The 23086-nt window shown below is 50.2% G+C and overlaps 2 protein-coding genes across 7 annotated transcripts in view; both read left to right on the top strand.

Annotated features, from left to right (window-relative positions):
• RANBP10 (RAN binding protein 10) overlaps nucleotides 1–16455 on the top strand; it is a 73529-nt gene extending 57074 nt beyond the window's left edge. For 2 of the 4 annotated variants that reach the window (XM_003417024.4, XM_023556570.2), the window contains 10 exons: nucleotides 2602–2624; nucleotides 4510–4694; nucleotides 8421–8533; nucleotides 9992–10100; nucleotides 10210–10358; nucleotides 10550–10754; nucleotides 11511–11632; nucleotides 12110–12255; nucleotides 12571–12682; nucleotides 13112–16455. In XM_003417024.4, coding sequence (XP_003417072.1) covers nucleotides 2602–2624; nucleotides 4510–4694; nucleotides 8421–8533; nucleotides 9992–10100; nucleotides 10210–10358; nucleotides 10550–10754; nucleotides 11511–11632; nucleotides 12110–12255; nucleotides 12571–12682; nucleotides 13112–13242 — 1295 coding nt within the window. In that variant the 3' untranslated portion in view covers nucleotides 13243–16455. The remainder of the gene's footprint in view (nucleotides 1–2601; nucleotides 2625–4509; nucleotides 4695–8420; nucleotides 8534–9991; nucleotides 10101–10209; nucleotides 10359–10549; nucleotides 10755–11510; nucleotides 11633–12109; nucleotides 12256–12570; nucleotides 12683–13111) is intronic. The other 2 variants (XM_010596740.3, XM_010596741.3) reach the window with 2 other exon arrangements.
• Nucleotides 16456–16567: 112 nt separating this feature from the next.
• The window catches only part of GFOD2 (Gfo/Idh/MocA-like oxidoreductase domain containing 2), a 37861-nt gene continuing 31342 nt past the window's right edge, over nucleotides 16568–23086 (top strand). For 2 of the 3 annotated variants that reach the window (XM_003417022.4, XM_064273915.1), the window contains exon 1: nucleotides 16568–19027. The gene's annotated coding sequence lies outside the window, so the exon portion shown is untranslated. The other variant, XM_010596739.2, reaches the window with a different exon arrangement.

Genomic DNA, 23086 nt, shown 5'->3' on the forward strand with positions numbered 1-23086 from the left:
GCAATCACAATGGCCTTGAGGAGGCTCACGGAGACCTGCAGGGCTTGGGAAGCAGTGTGCCCTTGTTCAGAGCAACAGGGGATGGAGTAGCCTCTTTCCTTATCCTCCTGGAAGCACCTCAAGGCCTTGTCCTTCCTAGGTGCCGTGGTGAGACAGCTGGGCAAGTTCAGGTAGGTCATCCCCTGCCCAGAAGTTTGCCAGTTGCCTCAGCCTGTGGTACAACCGCTGCCAACTTGGACCTGGACTTCATGGCTTATGAAGCAGTGTTCACAGAGAATCTCATGTTTTCCTTTCTTCTTTGAGGTGTAGGAATTAATGTTACCCCTTTTTTTAGATGAGAACTCTGAGGCTCAGAGAGATTGGGTAACTTGCTGAAGGTCAAATGCAGATAACTGATGGAGCCTGGACTCTCTACCTTCCAGGGTTCTTTGGGCCCCCTCCCTGAGCCTGGGAGCACAGCAGCATCCTGGCTACGCCAAAACTCACGAGGACAGCTCCCATGCAGAACTGGAGGGAGGACATTGAGTCTTCTATGGGTGCGGTCCTGTCAGCTCAGTGACTACTGACTCTGCATATGGGGCTCAGAAGTAGCCTCAGGCAGGCAGGCTATGGGGTTTCTGATCTTCCCTCACTGAGAAACAAAGCAGCCCACAAAAGAATGTAAACAATCTCTTTGTGCCTTGATTTTTTCATCTATAAACTTGGGTTGGAGATAGTACCTCCCTTCCAACATTGCTCTGAGGATGAAATGATTTCTTGTAAAACACTGAGCCCAGCGCCCAGGTCAGAGGAAGCACATGGTCCGCATTGGCTGGCATGATTCTGGCTCCAGTCTCTTGGCTCGATGTGTGATCATGAAGGGGCCTCGACATTAGTCACCCTGAGCCCTGAGCTGCTCCCTAGCTCCCACATTTACTGGGAAACTGTAAAAATGGCATGGTGGCAGTGTCTGACCTTCTCTAACTTCACAAGGGGGAAAAGGGAGATCAACAGCCCAAGGCTCCTGTGAGGCGAGGGTTAGATATGCCTCCTCTCTCCACCATCTTTACCAATTCTGACACCAGTTGTCCGTCCCACAGCACTCTACTTCTGTGCTGGGTTGGATAATTCATTGCAGTGGCCACACAGAACTCAGACAAAACTCATGATTATGGGGCTTATTAGGGAAGCAAGAGGTTACAGTTCAGGCTCAGAAATACTCAGGATACAGCTCTTTCATCAGGATAGCCTGTTCTCAGCCCTGCTGGGGCAAGTGTTACAAAGCTCTTTTAGCTCAGCTGATAAGTGCCCAGAGGCACCTTACTCCACCAGCAAGCCTCCTGCCCAAAGGCACTCAGCTTTCTCACTCCATGGGCCGGGAAGCCCACTACACGGCCTCCTGCCATCTCCCCTGACGGTCTCTCTATGGCTCTTCTTTCTTGGTGGTGGTGGGATCTTCTCTTTACTCTGGAATTGGCTCTCTTTTAAGTCTAGCAGAATGGCAAAACTGACCAATCCCATTGGTGGGCCACAATTATCTTATTTGCATAGTCCCACCCAATCACTTGGGTGGGAGTTACAAGACCATGGTGAGAAAGGCCACACAAAAGTGATCCATCGCACCACAGAGACCTACTTTCAGACCCTCCCCTATTAATCTGTCTTGCTAGGTTTCAGTTTCTTTTCTGGGTGGGGGTTGGGAGAGCAGACTGGGACCTCCAAGAAGTCAGCAGTTTGAAAAACTCTCAGGCCCAAAGCTCAGGAGCTTCTAGAATATTGAAGATTTTCTCTAAAGAGTGGGGGTCCCTGAGTCCTTGGGAGAGTCTGTTTTGGCCCTGAGGTCTTTCTCAATTGCAGAATATAGGTGTTCTGGTAGGTATTTTCTGAGGCTTCTCTTCTGTCCTGGCCTGCCCATATATTTGGGGTCTCCCTCCCCTCTACCCTCACCTTTAATTGAGACCTGAGATCCCTGGAAATGCAGCCCCTTCTCTTGGCAGGAGGGATCTGAGGGTAACACAAGCCAGTGCTAACTCGACTTTGTCATCTTGGAGCCTCTGAGGCCCCCCGAATGGTAGTGCGCTGGAGACGGGCAGCTGCCACACTCCCTGTCTCCACTTCTCTGTCAGCTTAGAGATGATGGAGGAGCATCACTTCAGGAGTGAGTCCAGCCCCACCACTTTGGCTAGTTTATGACTACAAATCATTTAACCTCTGAGGCTTCCTTTCCTCATCAATAAAATGAGGATAAAAAAAGCCTGTTCTCCAGAGTTGGTGTGAGAATCAGATAAGATAAAGGATAGAAAAGGGCCTGGTACACATGGTAGGTCTCCATAAATACATGCTGGATCAATAGAAGGATCAGGCCTGAAGGGGCCTCAGGGCTACATCATTTGGGTTTAGTCTGTTTAGCAGGGTTTCCCAGAGCAGGTGGAAGAGCTGTGGCAAGACCCAAACACCTGACTTCACTTCCCAGCTGGGCCACCCGGCAAAGGGAAGGCCAGCATCTAAAGCTGCCAGGCCCTGGGACAGGCTTGGCCACTGCCTCCACCATGGGCCACAGAGATAGGAGCCCAGGTGGCTGCCCTGCCTCTTGTCCTGATGACTGTTCCTTTCCCTCCACAGGTATAGCCTTCACAGACCTCCCGGTAAGTACTGCTAGTGGCTCTCCCTGTTTTGGCTGTTGGGGACTATTGGGATGGGGTATGTGTGCCTGCAACTACAGGGTGTGGAGTCTGGCCCTTTTCCCAACGGGGAGTGTGCACTGTGCTGTCAGCTTGAGGGTGTAGGGCTACCTACTGGCCCTTTCTTCCCAGCAGCAAGGCCTGGTCTTCCTCCACGACTCTTAGCAGGTGATAGGAATTTGTGGTGTTTCCAAAAGCAGCTGGGGGCTGGCGTGTGGCTGTGTGGGTTGGGTAGGTCCCTGGCTCAGCGGTCTGAGCCAGCTCCATGTGGCTTACAGCCAGTGGACTGGGGTACACAGTGTGGAGAATACCCATCAGAGATCCCTGAGAAGAGCCAGTGTCCCGGGGGATGCAGCCTGTCCCCACTCAGGGTACCCCTGAGGCAGAGAGGTGAGCTTTGTGGGCTTTTCTCGGAAAAGGGTGTTTGCTCCTGACCCAGTTCAGAGTTCATCTCTATCACCAGCCAACCCCTGCCACCTGCACCCCAGTCCTTCTTTGTTATGAGTCATCGCAGGCCTCATCACATGTAGGGTCCCTACCCAGAATCCTCGGAGCCTGGCCTGGCTCTGTGTACCCTGGCTGGGTTCTGAAAGGAGGGAAGGTTAGCTGCCTCTGGGGGCTGCTTTGGGATCCTTAGTACCCCCATGAAATGCCCTTGTGACCTGAGGGGCCTTCTGAAGCCCAGACTACAGCACCCAAGGTTCTGTTAAACCCTCTGGTCTGTGGGTCAGATTCACCAACCTACCCGGAGACCATCCCCACAGAGGGGCTGTGGTCCTAGGCAAGAGAATAGATACCCAGTTATAGAGATGAGGCATGAAACAGCCAGATGTGGATGTGGGCAGTATATAGCCATGTGCTAGGAAGCATGTGGATGCCCTGGTTCTGTAGATGCCCTAGGTAGGGAATGTCACCGTAGGCAGTGACAGGGAAGGTGGCTGGAGGAGGTGGACTTTGCCAGAGAGTGGAGGTAAATTAGGGGATGGGAGGGAAAGGAAGGGAGAAGTCTTGTGGGGTCAGAGTTGGTAGGCTGAAGCCAGTATGCAGGAAAGGCACATGAGTACTTACGGATGAGACAGGGTGGGAGCCCTGGGAGGACGATACGGAGTGACAATGGGGAGGAGATTAGTGAGGCACAGGAGTCACAGAGGCATTGAGTATGGAAGTGATGTGGCAAAAGCTGGCTTTATAATAGTTGATCATGGCGGGGGGGAGATGGTGAGCAGAGGGCCCCACACCCACAGAGGGGCATGCCACTCACCTCACTGGCCATAAGATCTTCTCTCAGTGAGCCTCTGACAGGCAGGACAGCATCAGGGGGTCCAAATCTCCTACCCTTGCTTGCCATGCTCTCCTCCTCCCTGCCTTCCCTGTCATATCCCTTCCCTTCCTGCCCCTTCACATGACCCTTTTCTGAGGCAACGGGATCTTTACTACTGCCTGTTTCTAAGAGGAACCCCAACCCACGCTCACAGCAGATCTTCATGGGCACACCTGCAGGGTCGTGGAGCCTGGCCAGGCTCTGTGTGCCCCGGCTGGGTTCTGGAGGAGGGCCTCAGGCCTTGGGAACACGGTAGCCTCTGGTATGGGACAGGGAACTCCCCATGTTGAGGCTTGCTTGCTTTTCTGTTGCTTTCTCCTCTCAAGTTTAGGGGTGTGGTGTCTCTGGTTGGGGGGAGGGGGACAGAGTATGGCCTGCCCTGCCTCCTCCAGCCTTTAGCGGTACCTCATTGAGCCTGAGGCTGGGCCTAAGGAGCCAGCTCCTTCCCTCTTCAGTCCTGGACATGAGGTGAGGTCCTGCCACCCGCTTGCCCTTGGGGCCTGACTGACATTTCATTCTCCTCCTCAGGCCAACCTGTACCCCACCGTAGGCCTGCAGACGCCAGGGGAGATTGTGGACGCCAACTTTGGGCAGCAGCCCTTCCTGTTTGACATTGAGGACTACATGCGGGAGTGGCGTGCCAAGGTCCAGGGCACTGTCCACTGCTTCCCCATCAGTGCCCAGCTTGGCGAGTGGCAGGCAGTGTTGCAGAAGTGAGTGCCTTGCTCCCACCCTTACTCTCCAGCTTGTCCAGGAGGCTCCCTCTCCTGTAGGCCCATGCCATGCTGCAGGCTGCTCCTAAGCACTCCAGTGGCAGCATTTCTGCCAAGAAGCACTCCCAGGGCAACATAGCCTGCTCCTCTCCAGCTCCCCTCTGGACAGGTCCTGCTCAGTTCTCCAGAGCTGCTCGTAAAACCTTTGCCCTCAACCAGATCATAAGGCTCCAGGTCATTTTGCAGAGAATGTACTAGGATGCTGTATTAGTTTCCTAGGGCTGCTGTAACAAGTACTGCAAACTTGGTGGCATAAAACAACATAAATATATTATCTCACAGTTCTAGAGGCTGGGTGTCTGAAATCAGGGTGTTGGCAGTGCTCATTCGTTGTGAGGGCTCTGAGGGACAATCTGTTCTGTGCCTCTCTCCTAGCTTCTGGTGGTGGCCAGCAATCTTTGGCATTCTTTGGCTTATGGCAGCAGAACTCCAGCCTCTGCCTCTCTTGTCACATTCTCCCTGTGTGTCTGTATGGCTCTGTGTTTCTTCTCTTCTTAGAAGGATACCAGTCATATTGGATTAGGGCTGACCCTATTCCAGTATGACCTCATGATAACTAACTACATCTGCAAAGACCCTATTTCCAAACAAGGTCACATTCACAGGTACCAGTGGTTAGGACTTCAACGTATCTTTTTGAGGAAAACAGCTCAACCCATAATAGTAGATGCTCTGCGGTCACTTTCTCTGTGGACTTTTTTCCCACAGTAGGGGGATCCATCATGCCATGACACTGGCCTGGGGTCTCCTCTCAGGGGTCAGCATCCAGCAAAGTCCCAGGTATGCATGGCAGTGGTGGCAAGGAGAATCCTCCCTAGGTCCAGCCTCACTGGTCCTTAGCTGATTAATTCCCAGACTGTTCTGGAACCCAGTGTTGCTGAGACTCCCTAGGAGGCCAAGTTTGGGTTTCTCTTCCACTTGCTGACTGCAGGTCTGAGTGAGGCAGTAACCAGTACCCACTCTGCCAGGAGGTAGGTGGAAGCTTGGCTCCCAAGGGTGGGTAGATGGATACAGGGAAAGGGCTGGGCTTCAGCTATCCCTGGACATTGCCCTGCAAAGGTGCCAGATCCCTTGGGGTGGGGTTGGGGTGCACACTGGGTCCCTTGTGCAGCCTTCCTTTCTTGAAGGGTGTGATTAAGGCTGGCCTTAGAGAAGGGCTGAGGCAGGGGCTAGGCAGCCAGACCCTTTGCAGGAAGGGCAGCACAGCTGCCTCTTGTTCCCAGAGCTCATGAGAAGCTCCTTCTTGAAGAGCCAGGACAGTGTCAATGGGCTTGCTGAGACAGGCAAGAGGAGAGGTGGAGCTGCCCAGGCTGCACAGGGGAGAGACTTACACACTTGGCCTACAGAGCCTGGGGCTTAGCACATGATGTGTTTGTCCATGTCTCTGTACGTACATGTGTACATATTAGATTTGCCACAACCCCCTCGGCCAGCTTCCTTTTGTGGAAAGTTCAATTTATTTCCACTTTTAAGTTTGTGCAGATAACCCTTTTGTACATAATGAGATTCATATTTCAGGTTATTTTCTTGGTGTACTTCCCAGAAGTGGGATTATTGAGTCAGAGAGACTGTACATTTTAGTGGTGTTTGATATTGATAAGGACTCAGCTGAACCATATTTTGTCAAAAACGTTTGACCCGTGTTTATAATAATAATATGCTGTCATTTTTAGGTGCCACTGACTCGGTTCTGACTCATAGCGACCCTACATACAACAGAATGAAACAACTGCCCAATTGTTGATATGTTTGAGCCCATTGTTGGCAGCCATTGTGTCAGTCTGTCTCGCTGAGGGTCTTCCTCTTTTTCGCTGACCCTCTACTTTACCAAGCACAATGTCCTTCTCCAGGGATTGGTCCCTCCTGATAACACGTCTGAAGTACGTGAGATGAGGTCTCATCACCCTCCCTTCTAAGGAGCATTCTAGCTGTACTTCTTCCAAAACAGATTTGTTCGTTCTTCTAGCAGTCCATGGTATATTCTGTATTCTTCATCAACATCATAATTCAAAGGCATCAATTCCTTGGTCTTTCTTTACTCATTGCCCAGCTTTCACATGCATATGAGGTGATTGAAAATGCCATGGCTTGGGTCAGGTACACCTTAGTCCTTCAAGTGACAGCTTTGCTTTTTGACACTTTAAAGAGGTCTTTTGCAGCAGATTTGCCCAATGCAGTGTGTCCTTGGTTTCTTGACTGCTGCTTCCGTAGGCGTTGATTGTGAATCCAAGTAAAATGAAATTCTCGACAACTTCAATATCTTCTCCGTTTATCATGATGTTGCTTATTGGTCGAGTTGTGAGGTTTTTTTGTTTTCTTTGTGTTGAGGTATAATCTATACTGAAGGCTGTAGTCTTTGATCTTCATCAGTAAATCCTCTTCACTTTCAGCATTAAGGTTGTGTCATTTGCACATTGTCATCATAGGTTGTTAATTAGTCTTCCTCCATTCCTGATGCTGCATTCTTCTTCATATAGTCCAACTTCTCGAATTATTTGATCAGCATATAGATTGTCTAACTGTGGTGAAAGGATACAACGCTGACATAAACCCTTCCTGATTTTTAAACCTCGCAGTATCCCCTGATCTGTTTGAATAACTACCTCTTGGTCTACGTGCAGGTTCTGCATGAGCACAATTAAATGCTCAGGAATTCCCATTCTTTGCAGTGTTATCCATAATTTGTTATATTATTATTTCAACAATAATGCTATAATAATTATTCAGAATATAATATTATCTAATATGTGATGTCATAATAAGAAGTCATATTTATTACTTCTTACTTTGTCCCAGGCACTTAATATATATACACAAATAATGCATAATTGACAATTATAATGACATAAGACACACATACATTCTAAAGCATTCATTCCTAAACATATCAGGTGTGAGGGTGCATCCCTCTGTTCTACATGTGTGCACACATGTACATACATCTGTCCCTGCTCAGTCCACTTTGGCTGGGGTTAAGTGGATGCTGGGTGTGGGGCTTCTCCCAGCCATTGCCTAAAAATTGTGCTCCTGTGCGTATCCCTTCCTGGCAAAATCAGCCTGATAGTCTGAGTTCTTGGGCCCCTACTTTGTGGCATATGATGAAGGAACTTAGGTCATGGGTAGCTCCCAATCACTGTCCAGAGCCAGCACTTCTGAGGGGCAGGTTTGTCTGGTGAGCTGAAATACTTCTGCCAGGTACCCGGGGCAGCCTGCCGAGGGGCATCTGTGTCTGAAGAAAGTCCATGTGTGGCATGTATCACTCTGTCTGTGCAGCTGCCAAGCCGCTGTTTCAGGAAGCCGTCAGTGACACCACTGGCCTTCTCTGGGATAGCTGCAGTCCACAGCAAGGCAGCTGCATCTGTGAGGAGATGATGTGCCTGCATGTGTACTTTTTTGTTGATCAGACTGGCGCACGTGTGGGCAGCATAGCTCAGAAACTGCAGCCATTCCTCTAGGCTGGGAACACAGATGTGGTGACCAGCCTCTCCCGGCCTGAGTGAGCAACACTGGGGAGAGCTGTCATGATGTTTCACCTCCTTTGTTCTCATTCAGTGGATGTGTTTAGGCGAGATATCACAGATGTAACATGGACATAATCTGTCCCATCAGGTGATCAGTGAAAAATGCTGTTCTTAAGTGTCACCTTGAGCTCTTCCTTTCTTCTAGCATGGTCTCATCTTACCTGGTGCATCATGGGTATTGTGCCACGGCCACAGCTTTTGCCCGAATGACTGAAACCTCGATTCAGGAAGAACAGGCCTCCATAAAGAACAGACAAAGTAAGATTGAGTCTCCTTTCCCATTTGCCTCTCACATCTGTCCCTAACTCTGCTCTCTGGCTCATGCTGGCCCTAGTTAACCTGTCAGGAGTCTGTTTAGAGTTCTGGTCCTCACCACCCTAGCTAGTCAGCCCTAGCCCTGTCCCCAGCCCTGCTCCCATCCCTTGTCCAGAGCAACACTGCCCAGATGGACAGTCTAGCAGCGTGGAGACATCTCAACACAGGCTCTCTCACGCACACTCTGATGACTGGGCACAGGCTGGGCCTCAGGGTGGCTGGATTCCACTCCTTCACGCTGTGTCCTTCCCCTTGAACTGAATTCCACGCAGCCACCTGTTCATGGTCTTCTGGAAAGACTGTGTTTGCGTCTTGTCAGACCAACGCCCTGCCTCTCCCATTATTCACTCAACCTTAGTAGTTCTGCCTGCTACTGGCCAGAGAGAGGACTGATATGGGCAGAGGGCAGAGGCCAGTGCTCTGTGGCTGCACCCACCTCTGGTCCTGCCCTTTGCAGATGACCTAGAGTCCTTCCTCGACACCTTGGCCAAAGGGAGCTTTCCTGTTGTTCGTACTGTGTGTGGGAGCTCTTTCATGGAAGGGGGAGTGTTGGGAAAGAGGAAAAAAGAGCCTGGAAAGGAGGTAGGAGGAGGAGAGGAGTGAGGGCAAGTGGGTGTGTGTGTGGATGCGTGTCTGCGTGTGCCTGCTGCGTCTCTCTGAGCCTGTTGTCTCTGTGTATGTGCATGTGTCTGTGTCTCCCAGAGAAGCTACACTCAGCCAGACAGATGGAAAGGGATCCCAGACTTGGGATCTACGAATGAGAGAGCCTCAGACCCAGAAGTCGCTCCCAGCAAGATGCACCAGGCTCCAGGGCAAGAGTAAGAAGGCAACAGCAAGATGCTGATGGCTGGAGAGGTGCCAGCATCAGAAGTGTTGGCATGAGGAGGATGACCTCCTCTCCTAACAGGGAGCACGCTGAGCCCCCAAAGACCGCCTCAGACATGGGCCCTGAGCAGAAGCTGCTGTGCTCCCGTTGCCACTCACCTGTGAGGCCAGGCAAGAGAGAAGTTGGCCTGAAGAGGAGCCCCTAGGGCTACCAGGTTGCCTGAGTGACCATCCCCAGCTCACTCTCCCAGGGCCAGGGTTCTTCCCCTCAGGCTCCTGCAACCTGCACCCCACAGGAGCTGGCTTCCAGACTTGACTTCCTGCTTCAGGGCTGAGATTGCCCCATCTATTTTTCTCTCCTCTTGAGGGCTTCCTGAAACTTGGCAGAAACCAGACTATTGTGTGCTTGGGCAGCCAATTTCTTCCTTCAGCCTCTTCTATGGGCACCTCAGCCTGGTCGGTTACTCTGAGCTAGCCCATCTGGTTAATCCATGCTCCAAGTTGGTGGTGTGCCAGGCGTTGCCTCTGAGGAGGTTTGCAGCCCCTCGCTTACTGCCATGTTCTTGTTCTCTACAGAAATCCAGAAGCTGGTGCTAGAGGGCCGCGTGGGTGAGGCTATTGAGACCACACAACGCTTCTACCCAGGGCTGCTGGAGCATAACCCCAATCTGCTCTTCATGCTCAAGTAAGTCTTGAGCACCAGCAGCTCCCCCATAGCCCAGCCCTTCTTGCTGGTGGTGAGAACATACAGCCTGGGCCAAACCCAGAGCATTGCTGCTCTGCTCCCTCTGCAGGTGCCGACAGTTTGTGGAGATGGTGAATGGGACCGACAGTGAGGTCCGCAGCTTGAGCTCCCGAAGCCCCAAGTCCCAGGACAGCTACCCTGACTCCCCCAGCTTCAGCCCCCGCCACGGCCCCAGTAGTTCCCACGTGCACAACACAGGTCAGCCACTCTCCAGAGGGCTCTGGGAAGAACTGGTACGGAGAAGAAAGGCTACTATACATGCCTTTCCCTCAGCTGAGCTCAGGGCTTGCTGCTGGCTTTGGGGAAGGGAGATGGGGCTACTGGTCATTGCTGGGGCCCCACTTGATGGCAAGCTGCCCCTCCTCTTCTGACTATTCCCTGGCTTCCAGGAGCAGACAGTCCCAGCTGCAGCAATGGCGTCGCATCTACCAAGAGCAAACAGAACCACAGTAAATACCCCGCACCCAGCTCCTCCTCCTCCTCCTCGTCCTCCTCGTCTTCCTCCTCCCCGTCCTCCATCAATTACTCTGAATCCAACTCAACAGACTCCACCAAGTCCCAGCCCCACAGCAGCACCAGTAACCAGGAGACCAGGTGCCTATCTTGCTCTAATTCCTTCTCCCTGCCTCCTCCTCTGGGCCAGCCTGGCCCAATGCAGTCTGTCTTTGAGTGCCACCCCTTGCCCTTCACCCCCCACCTCCATCCCAGACCTGTGCTTGAGCACTCGCTGTTGACCTGCCAGGCTGGGCATTGGCTCCAGCTTCCATCCCTACCCTTGATTTGGCTGTCGCTTTCCTCAGCCCTGGCTTTCCGAGAGGTGCTGACATTGCCATGCTGAGAATGTGGTCTCCTCCAAGAAGGCTGGGCCTGTCTGAACCCCAGGGTCTACTCGGAAGGAGCTTTCATTGGGCCTGGCTATGCACAGCCAGGTTGGGCAAGCAGGGGTCCAGGCTGCAGACTGTAGCACCAGGTGGCTTTCAGTAGCCCCCAGGTATGCCTTAGTGCTGACCTGGGTTTGGCTTCCCCTAAACAACCCAATTGTTGGGAGGAGTGGGTGAGCACTGTGTGTGGAAGGAGTGTGCCAACTCAGAGGAAAGCCAGGGAAGGAATGGTCACAGGCAGCAGTGGGACAAGAGTGGGAATCAGGTGACAGGTCTGTGGGTGTCACAGTAGAGGCTCAGGAAATATTTGCCAAGTGTTGGAACCTGGGAAGCCTGGGCTGTCCTTTCGTGCTCCCGGGGACCCTCAGTCTACCTACAGCAACCTGTGGCTAAAGCCTGAATGGAGGCCTAGCCAGGCTGCTCCAGCCACACCCCTTTGGCCAACTCCTGTCTCAACCCTTCTCCACAGTGACAGTGAGATGGAGATGGAGGCAGAGCATTACCCCAATGGTGTGCTGGACAGCATGTCCACACGCATCGTCAATGGTGCCTATAAGCATGAGGACCTGCAGACAGATGAGTCCAGCATGGGTAAGAGCCATGCCCAAGTGTGGTGTTCCATGAGAGGGCAATGCTCAGTTTGGGTGACCTCTTCCCCCAGGAGGGGGCTGGGTTGAGCAGGCTTTGGCGGCTTAACAAGCTCTAGCCAGACTTGGTCCACTGCCTCCTTAGCCAATCATGGCTGGGTCCTTGAGGTGGCTCCAATGGTATAGAATGGCCCAGGCCTTTTGACAAGGCCAGGCCTCCTGCATTTGAAGCTGGAGTGGGTGTGTGAGTTTGTCTGTGCAGGGTGGGAAGAGGGAAAGCACCCAAATCCATTTTGACTCCTAGACTATGTGCTCAGCTACAGATAGTCCACCTGCACCTCCCAGCCCTCACCTGTTTCTGGCAGAAGCTCCAGCCCACTCAGGGCCCTTCCTGCCAATGTTCTCTTTGGGCCCCCTTCCCCATTCTTTCCCTTCTCTCCTCACCCCTCCTGATGTGTTCTCTGCTGGGCTCTGGGCACAGATGATGGTCATCCCCGGAGGCAGCTCTGTGGAGGGAACCAGGCTGCCACAGAAAGGATTATCTTGTTTGGCCGTGAGTTGCAGGCACTGAGCGAGCAGTTGGGCCGGGAGTATGGCAAGAATTTGGCCCACACAGAGATGCTGCAGGTACAGAACAAGCCAGGCCCTCACATAGAGCAGGCCTCCATTTGGGGGTGGGGACAGGGTGCTCTAGAGGACTCAGGGGGCAGTGACAGTGGGATAGAGTGGGCCCTAGTTAGGCCTGTAATAGGAAGTAGGGTATCTAGGATATACCCACAACCGTCTTCAGGCTTTGGGGAGGGCACAGTCCTGCCTGGACCCTTCAGTCCAGATGTGTTGTGCCCTTACTGGGCACCATGCAGGGCCCTGGGCCTCCTTGGAGCCATGGGGGCATGTGTCGTCTGTGTGCCACAGTCCTCTCCAGAATGCCCTGTCCCTTAGGATGCCTTCAGCCTGCTGGCCTATTCGGACCCCTGGAGCTGCCCTGTTGGCCAGCAGCTCGATCCCATCCAGAGGGAGCCAGTCTGTGCTGCCCTCAACAGCGCCATTTTAGGTAAGTGGATCTAAGAAAACAGAAGCTGGCCCATGAGTGCCTGGGGCAGTCACTCCCCACCCCCCCGCCCCAGGAAGAGCTGATGTTTGCCAAATCGGGGCATCAAGTACTGCTCAGACCCTTCCTGGTGGACCACAGGACTCCTGGACTCCCATGGCTGAACCCAAGCTCTGACCTCCCTCTGCCTAACTGAGTTGGCTGGATGGATCATGATGGGCCTTAGATCATTATCATGGGTCCAGGCCAGCCCACTGCTCTAAGGAAGTCCAGGGCCCTCAGGTTCCTGGCATGGCTATAGGGCCATGACCTGGTCGCTGGGACAGAGGGGCACATGAGCACTCAGTTTCCCTACCTCCCACCCCCAGGGGAACTTTGACCTCGGCCCAAGCCCTGAGCAGGGCAATGACAGGCTTTGTCTCTCCTCCACAGAATCTCAAAATCTGCCAAAGCAGCCCCCTCTGATGCTCGCCCTGGGCCAGGCCTCTGAATGTCTGCGGCTCATGGCCCGAGCGGGCCTGGGATCTTGCTCCTTTGCCAGAGTTGACGACTACTTGCACTAGCTGACCACGTTGGCTGGCCCCACCTGGCCTCCTGCGACCCCCAGGCTGGAACAGCCCTGCCCTCCATAGGCACCTAGCACAGGGACCTGGAAGCCATGGGCAGAGTCCACTCCTGCCGACACCTGCCTGGCCTTCCCCTCCTCTCCTTTTCCTTCCTGCCTTCCTTCCTTTTCCTTCCTGCCTTCCTCCTTTTCCTGCTCCTTCAGTCTGTCTCTCCCCCGTTCACGTGCAGCGGCCTATAACACAGTATTGGCTGGTTACTCTCATGTAGCGCCTTCTACTTTGAAAGGGGGGTTGTTTTGAAGGGAGGCTGGGTTTTTTAATCTTTTTTTCCCTCCTGACTGAGCCACCAGTATTTATCTCTGGAGAGTTTGTGCTGAGCTGGTTTCTGCTAATTTAGTGATGAAGCCTATCCAAGTTGGTGATAGCTTATTATTTTCATAATTAAAAAATGAGATTATATATATATATATATAAAACAAAACAGTATTTATCATAGTGTTAGTGATCCTGCACCTCTTGGGTGAGGCTGTCCAGACACCATATGTTTTTATTCGAGTCCCACTCATTAAAAAAGAATCATCTCTGTCACCTCAACCAAGTGGTTTGTTTCTTTTAGGCTCCCCCTTCATTGAGGCACAGGTCCAGCTGAGCCTAGGGAAGCCGAATAGGACTTTGGGAGGGGGACCTAGTGAGAGGGGACCTAAGCTGGTTTGCTGTATCCCCAAAAGTGTGGGGTCCCAGGCACCTAAGAGCTGGACTGAGTAGGCAACTGCAAGGCTTAAGGTCCAGAGATGACAAGTTGGCCCAGGGCCACACAGCAAAGCAAGGGAGTAGAGGGTCCTTGGCCAGCACGCTGTCTACCATCCTACCCTGCATCTCACTGCCTGCCTCAACTCCTTTTCTCTATTCCCTTTTTTATGCCCTGCTTTCCCTTATTAAGGTGGCCAAATAATTCATTTACTCTAAATTGATTGCCTGGAAACTACCTGCCTTCGACCTGAGAGCTGCTGTGTCAGGCTGCGGGGAGGAAATCTCCATTCCCAGGACGGAGGCCCTCGAGCATCTTCTCCATCTCTGCAGAGTTCTGTTGGAATGGATGCTTTCTGTCAAGAGCCAGTCAGTACCTTGTGGAGGCAGATTCTTGGGTTGGCTGATTCCTGGAGCAGCAGAGTGCTTGACCCCTAGGCCAGCCCTTACTCCAGTTTTGCCAGGCAGCTCCCTGCAGCTTGGCCCCAGCCACTGTTCAGCAAAGTGTCATGAGTATTTGCTGGCCAACGAAAGGCACCCCATGGGCTTTACAAATGTCCCACTAGATGTTTCCAGATGGATCCTCACAGCTGGGGGGACATTACCATCAGGAATCGGGAGAGGAAGGTCTTAGATGGTTGCCAGAACTTGATGGGCCATCTGTGGAGAGGGGAGGGAGGAGACCTACCCAGAGGAGGACCATGAAGTGGGAGACTTCCCTACCTCCCTCACAGGCCTTGGGGAGGGCACAAGCAGCCTCCTGCAAAGGGGAGGGTCAGCCATGGCAAGGCCAGAAGTTGAACTTGCAGGCCCTGCTTGGACCTGGGCTGTATAAACTATTGTTCCATTGTTAGTGGACATAGGAATGCTTGGTATGGCCTGAGATATTCAACACCCACCAGGCCTCGGCAGGCCCGCATCTGGAAAAGAAACATGATTGAGTCGGACCAACTGCTGGAGATGTGCAGAAGCCTGGCCCTGTGCTCTCCCACAGTTTTGCCTTGGGAGTGACTTTATGGGCTGCTGCTTTTTCTTGATCCCTGCCAGGGCCCCAGCTGGCAGCCCACGTAGGAGAGGTTATCCTACCTGTAAAGGAAAATCATCTTCTGCAAGGCTGGGAATGCCTAGTTCCCAAACCCAGAGGGTAGAAACATCAGGCCGTTAAAATGATCATAGCCTACCTAGCAGGATTGGGAACCAAAACCAAAGGCTTTTGCGTGGGAACGGAGTTCAGAGAACATCTTCTCCACCAGTTCTCTTTTACAGATAAGGAAACAGACCCAGGAGATAGATTTGGCCAAAGTCACACAGCAAATTAATGGCAGAGCTGGGACTAGCCACATCCCTGCCAGTTGGGCAACACTGTTGAGTCCTAAAAGCTGAATAGTGGATGAGCCCCCTGTGAGGGGTTAGGCTGACGTGGCCTCCAACAGCGACTGAGCAGGGTTGTGTGAGGGGTGGAGATGGGTGCCTGGGCTTGGCTTGTGGAGTAGCTGAGAATGGCCCAGGAGGGCTTGGGACAGCTGCGTGCTGCATGGGGTTTGCTGTCCGTCTGGCTCGCACTCAGTACCCATGGCTGCCTCCCCATTTTCTGTGCCTTATCTCACTGTTTCTGCTGAGTCCAAGTTTACTCTGTTCCTCTCCAGAGGGGTTCTCTGTCCCAGCTGGACAGCTCACCTTTGGGACATAAGCCTTTGCCCCACAAACCGTGGAGATGGCCAAAAACAAGCTGCTTGAGCCCACCGTCTTGCTGATAGTGCAGGCCTGCCTGCCAGCCAGAGGAGCCCCTATGCACAACCAGTCCTACCCACCCGCTTCCAGGAGCTGAGTGGGGGAGGAGCCTGGTGAAGGGCTGGACCTGGCTCTGTGGGGCTATCTAGCCCTGGGGGAGGAGCCTTCTCTATTTACTTTTCCCCTTTGCCACTCCAAATGGTCGCTTCTTCCAGAGTGGAAACTGGTAGCTCACTCAAAGAAAGCCAGAACCCCTGATCTCCACCCACATGGGTCTGTGGCTGGCTGCAGGCTGTCAGAACAGGGAAACCAAGAGACAGAGAATATGGGTCTGCCTGGCCACCCAGCGCCTTCCTGCCCCTTAAGCAAGCACAAAGAAGATGAGGCAGAGAACTGTTGGAACTGCAGGTTCCTTTGGTTGCTCACAACTCAGGTATGCACACCATGTGGCACCCAGGCAGCAGTGCCTACTTGACTGCCAGTTCGGTGCACCCAGACCTGGGGCCAGACTGTGGCCTCTGGCTGCCTCAGGCACCCACCTCTTTGCATAGGGTTTCCCCTCCATTAGTAACCACAGCTAACAGACGTCCTCCACATTGTGCACACTGGCTCTGCCTTTGTCCTCGAAAGTTTGTTAATTGGCATTAGCATGAAACTTGTGGGTGCGGGAGGGTTTAGAGAGAATTCTAACACAAAATATCCTATTAAAATTGTACTTGAGAGATGAAAAAACTCCTGTTGTATTTTGACAGAATTATTTTTATTAAAATACACATCCATGAGCAGTCATGAGTAGTCTCTGAGTCTATCTGGGGTTGACACACCCTCTCTTGGAGGGCTTGGCCCCTCTTCAGCCCACCTCCCTTTGACTGCCCAGGTCCCTGGTACCTCCTCAAGGACCCTAGAAATTTTGGGTGTTTGCAAGACCTCAAAAAGGTTAAGCACTTAAGCTTCAGTCCTCTCCCTGAAACAGCTTTCTTCATAGACAAGGAAAAAGTAACAAAGTCAACTTCAGAAAGATGGGCCCCAGGACCTCCTCGCCCCAAAATAAGATTTTAAGAATAACTTCCAAGTACATGCACCCCAAACACCAGACAATCAGAGTTCTTCTGAGGGGTACTGAGATTAGCTCTCTGCCTGTTAGTCTGAGAAGAATGTGTACTCAACATCCTAGCTCTGCTGTTTACTAACTGGGTTAACCCAGGAAAATTAATCTTTCTCAGCCTCAGTTTCCCCATCCTTAAAAAGTGGTCAATCTTTCTATCCCCATATTGGTGTATGACAGTGCTTAAGAGTGGATGCACGTGTGTGAACATCCTTCTTCCATGAGGATGCTCCCTAGTGTGACTGACCTGCATCTGCCTCATTCTGCCTTCCCTGCCATCCTGGGCACCAGGTATTTATGCAGAGGAGGGATACAGTAGATCATGCCCCTGGAGGGGGCACTGGAAACAGACTGAAAGCAAAGAAACCAGCTAGGAATCCACTGCAGTAGGCCCGAGACAAGAGGGCAGGTTTAAGAAATATTAAAAAAAAAAATTTTTTTTTTTTATATAGGAGATAAATGTTGGCACAACAGGACAAGTGACTGAATGTGAGGGATGGGAGAAGCAGGAGATATGGCAAATGTAGGCTTTTGGTTTGAGTGATGGATGGCTAATGGTGCCACAAGCTAATACAGGAACAGAAGAGAACAGGTGGTAGCTAAAAGCCACTGGAGTGGTTAGGTTTCCTGAAGGAGAGTATACAGAACCATAGATCAGGGAGGCATGGTTCCTGCAAAAAAGTTACGTGGTCCAGCAAGTTAGGAAAACTCTCACATGGATGTACACAGTAAATGTGACCAGCTAATTAAAGGCTCTGAAAATTGTTAAGACATGTCGTTTATTCCAGCACTTCCCAAACTTAAACAGAATGTGTCACTCAGGAGCATCTTCCAGGACTATAGCTTTACAGAACCCTCTTAGGGAAAAGCTAATGTAGTGGGATGAGTGGAGTATTAGATTAAGCACATATGTTCTAGTTCCATAAGTAAAGCCAGAGGAGGTTCCTTTCCCTCTGGGCTAGTGGTTATCAACCTGAGAGTGACCCCCTCCCCACACCCGGAAGGGGACATTTGGCAATGGCAGTATCTTTGGTTGTCACAAGTGGGGGTGGGGTGCTACTGGCATCTATTGGGGAGCAGCCAGAAATGGTGCTAAACATCCCACAATGCACAGCCCCCCACAACAGAATTATCAGGCCCAAAACGTCAACAGTGCAGAGGTTGAGAGACCCTTCTCTAGGAGGGTTTCAAACAGCGGGACTTTGAACAATGACTAAGAAAACAGATCAACACTGGCACACTTTGATTCTGCCTCCTTTCTGTCTGGCTGTGCAAGACCCAGAGGGGAAGGAAGAAAGATATAAAACCCATTTGGCATATGCTGGCATCACAGGCTGTCCCGGATAGATGGTCAGGGGACTCTCCTAATGCCAGTTTAGTGGGGGGTTCAGACTCTCACCAGAAGAATCAGACAAGCAGGGGCGGAGGCTCCCCATGCAGAAATAACCCCCCTTCCTTAAAACTTACAGCTGAAAAGTCGAATCAAATTTCTAATACATCCAGTTTTACACTAACTCTACGGGCTTCACCAGGCAAGCAGGCAGTCTGGTGAACCAGAGTAGTCTTGTTACAAATGGTCTTTACTGTGAGGGACATAGGATCCAATAAAGAGGTCAAGGAGACTTAGGTCACATCCAGAGGAAGAGGGACCTAGACAGGCACTTGAAAACAGGAAAGTGAGAGTCATTAGAAGTCAGAAAGTTCAGCGAGTTCGAGATAACTGGCCTTCAGAGGAGATAGGTCATTGTCCAACACCTGCTCTTCCTTCATCCCAGGACAACCAAGGCCGACCACAATTCCCAGAACTTCCTCGCTTCTGAGGCTAGGATAGAAATCCTACAACAGAAATCACTCGGCTCCTCCGCCTCCAGGGCCGGAAATGAATTACTATGGTCCCCAGTCAGGCTACTTAAGCTCCGCCCCCAAGGAGCGAGCATGCGCAGCTCCAGGTTACGGCCCCAGCCCGCACAGGTCCACCCCCGTCAGAGAGCATGCGCAGTCCTTCAGCTGTCCCGCCCCTCCTTTTTCTGAGCCTCCGGTTCCTTAGAAACCAGGCGGCGCGTTCCGGGTGGTAGCGCTTTGGACTGCGGTACCCGAGCGTCCCTGCCAGCCTCCCTAACGGCTGGCCCTTGGCGGCTGAGACCCGTCCGGACCCATGGTCTCTAGTGCGGCGCGGGGCGGTAGATGCCGGCGTGCCAGGTGAGAGGCGCCCCGCGGCGGCGGTTGAGGGCGAAGGAGGGCATGGCGAGGCAGCGAGCGGGCTCCGGCCGGGCCTCCTCCGCGGCCCGGCGACCGAGGTCAGAGGCGGGGTACGCCCAGCTGGGGTGGGGAGGAGGGCGTTCTAAGTGCCAGCACGGTCCCGGGTGCCGAGTTCGTGGTTGGGGGTCGCCCCGGGGTTCACACTCCCCATCCCAGAAATAGAACCTGTACGTTTGGTCGTAGAATTGTAGAATTTGGGATCCTGGAAGGAAGGACTTTGGACATAAACCATCCCTATGCCAGAGGCGGAAACCTGGGCTCCTCTGCCCTGTACCATGCAGACCCTCTACCTGTGTGAGGATGGACGCTTTGTAGATGAGGATGTGTGAGGTGTGGAAGCCGCAGACAAAGGCCTCATGGGGTAGCTGGGCCATTCTTTTTCAGAGTGAGGAGGGACTTTTTGGAAAGGGTATTCAGGTGCAAGTGGGAAAAGGGACACCGAGAAGGTGTGGGTGTCTCAGCCAGCCCCCAAGTGACCACTGGCCATGGCATTCCCACATCTCGATGGCCAGGCCTACTTTTGAAGCTCAGGAAGGGAGCCTGTGGACTTGGGGAGACAAAAGGTTAGGTAAGGTATTGCCATGAAGGCATTATCCCACATGAATGGTGAGGGCGGAAGAGGGGGCCCAGAGATACAGCGCTTGTGAGTGGTTGTGTGAAGAGTTTACCTACCAGACAGCCGCGGAATTGAAAGAAGACTCTGGAATAGAAAAGTTTAAACCAGCATTGGATAGATACCAAGGAAGATTATAAACCACCTTGTTTATGTTCATTGTTCCCGTAGTGTCACCTGAGGGAAAGACACATAAGGAAGAAAGTGGGTGCCCTTTGAGTGTAGCGAACCAGGGCAGGGCACCACCCAGAGGACCTTTGTAAGCTATGGGGCACAAGGGCCTCTGAAGGAAGAGTCCTTAGTATGTGACCCTTAAGCTGAAGGGAACAACTGTTTAAATTAGAAAAGAAAGACATTTAAAGCGTTATTGTGATATGGAAAAAGGTTGTCTTTAAGAGTAGAAGCTAGATTCATTCTTGATGAGGAAACTCATTTCCTTCTGAAAAGCTACACCAGGGAACAAGAGTTTTAAGGCCATTCACCTTACAGAAAACTTGAAAAACAATTGCTGCTTTTGGACTAGGAGTTTAGAGAACCTGTCTGGACCAAGAGGTGAAAATTTTCAGCAGACGCTTCTGTTGGCAGAATATCCATTTTATAGATTCGTTGTGAGAGGGTTTTTCGTACCACTTTGTTGGTTACTCCACTTTTTCTATGGTTGTGGGTCTTATCCAGTTTTTATTTGCTAAGACATTTCAGGTATATGATTTCTATAGAAACATTAGAACCCATTAGTAGTAGAACTACCAGTTTAAAAAAAAATTCATTATATATGGAGGGGAAAAATGTGATTTTAGAAAGGTCTCCTGATTCTAATCATCATCATAAAACTGATGTTCAATACAAATTTTACTTAGCAGCAAGGTTTTTTTTCCCCCTCCAGAGTGATAAGAGAAGATACATCAAAAGTTTTATAATAGATTATATAAATCTAAGGAAAAAAGCTTTGTCTTAGGTTCAGTCAGTGCCAGACCATAACTATAGATATTGTGGCTGTGCATTTTATTGAGTTTTCTGGTATCTGTGGAAATATTTTGTATAAATATCTCAAGAAATAAATGTGGTATTATCAGAAGGATATGTAATCTGTGGGAAAAATTAGTACTGTTAACCAAATTCTATCAGGAAAGCTTCATGAAAATCATCATTGTTGGTGTAGGGAACTTCCATTACGTTAGCATTGGTTCACATCAAAGTAAGGTATGTAGGCCAAAGTCAAATGTAAGGGAACAATTGCCAACTCTTGAACCCGAGACAGAGCTGGATGGGGCCTAGGAGGTATTTTAAGTACTTCTCCAACAAGCTGTTGGATAAGATTCTGCTTAAATGTGATAACTGTGTCCCATGGATTTGTGTGCATTTTCTGAGCTCCTACAATTAAAAAAGAAAATCACTTATTTTCAGAGGAGAAGGTGTACTTACAGAGGACTCTTAAAATGTTTCTTAGTTGCTATGACAATGAAACCTTTGACAAATAATTACTTAACATCCACTCCATTTTCTGGGGCAGCTGAGGGCAGTTATCAAACCTGGCTTGTAATAAAGTAATCAACAGTATCTGACAGGCCAGCTATGAGGAAAGGGTATCAGATAAACTGGTAATGCAAACAGATTCTACTTTCACTGAGCTGATTTCCTAGTTTTACGATAAGAGTAAAAATGAAATAGGGATACAGTATTACTGATGTAAGAAGTCATAATACAGAAGTATGTTCAGAAAACACAGGAACCAGAGTCCACTAAGAAGTAGGAAAAGAGCCTTTCAGATTCTTGAAAAGTCATTCATGCACACTTATAGTAGGGGTAGTATTCTAGGATGAATCCACTGTTAGAATTGGAAAGCATCTATGGAAAAAAATTGAATTGTGAGAATTTGTATATGGTATACCAGAACCAAAAAACCCAAACCCGTTGTCAGACAAGTCAATTCCAACTCATAGTCACCTTATAGGACAGAGTAGAACTGTCCCATAGGGTTTCCAAGACTATAAATCTTTACCGAAGCAAACTGCTGCTACACCTTTCTCCTGCAGAATTGCTGTTGAGTTCGAACCACCAACCTTTTGGTTAGCAACCAAGCACTTAACCACTGTGCCATGAGAACGTCTAGGTTTTTATATGGTATAGTAATGGGAAATTATTTTCCTTACATACATAAGTAGAAATTTAGAATAAACTTCATTGTATTAGCTTCAAGAGAGTCTAAAAAGTTCAAAATACTTCAAAACTTTTCATCAGGCGTTTTAAAAAATGGGAAATGAAAGATATTTGAAATAAGCTTGGGCTCGTGAAAGTCAGAATGATAAGAGTTACCGAGGAAAGACATGAAACAGTAAGACTTCCCTACACTCTAACGTTCACTGATAAATTAATTAGACACTAGGTCAGGAATGAGCTCCCTAAAGAACCATCTCTTCAAACCAAGACAGAGTAAATAAAAAGTGGAATAGGCTTTTCTATCTCATGGTGATGGGAAAAGAATACTTAGAAAATAGGGATAAATGTTAAGGAAGAGATGATATTCCTAGCATTACTTAAGTATGTTGTTGTTTTTAGGTGCCATCGAGTAGATTTTCAACTCATATCAGCCCGATGTGACAGAGTAGAATTGCCCCATACTTTCCTGGGCTGTAATCTTTACAGGAATAAATCACCAGGTCTAAATATACTCAAGCCTTATCCCTAAGAACTTGTTCTTTAGTTTCTGCTTTTAGAAGAGAAGTTGCAAGTAATACCTTTGTCCCAGGTTCTGTCACTTCTCAAGGCTTCTGCTGACAAAATGCCACACTCTGGGACCCAGGGCAGGCTCGGAATTGCTGGGGGACACTTTACTCTCCCCACCACTTCCCAAAGCCATTTCCAAGAGCTTCTTCTGTAGGGGTTTCTATTAGTCCTCTACCATGAAGAGTTAGGGATAGGGCTGTGAAGAATAGGAACTGGGTACTGAGCATGGTCTTCCTTTCTCACCTGAGATAACTGCTACTCTCAAACTGTCAGCTCTCAATTTCTCAGGATAAATAGATATCCTCAAAATAGAGGGAACCTGGAACACCACAACTTAGCTTTGGGGTTTACTGTTATCACTTTACAACTGCAAAATATTACTTTCACAATTATATTTTGTCTAGAATGATAACCTTAGGCAAATCATGTAATTTCTGGACCATAATTTCTTCACCTGTATAACTTATAACAGAAATTGAAAATAACATAAATGTCTAACACCAGCGCATCATGTGAACTTTAAAAATCAGAAAATTCTAAAATACTAAAATGGATGGATATTTTCAGGTAAGTATATCTCACCTGAATTTTATAACTGACCTCCTTCATTACACATTAACAAAAACAGAAAAAAAAAAAAGGAAAAGAGGGGAGCAGTGTGG

Source organism: Loxodonta africana, chromosome 21, assembly GCF_030014295.1.
Source record: "Loxodonta africana isolate mLoxAfr1 chromosome 21, mLoxAfr1.hap2, whole genome shotgun sequence".
NCBI classification, from domain to species: domain Eukaryota; kingdom Metazoa; phylum Chordata; class Mammalia; order Proboscidea; family Elephantidae; genus Loxodonta; species Loxodonta africana.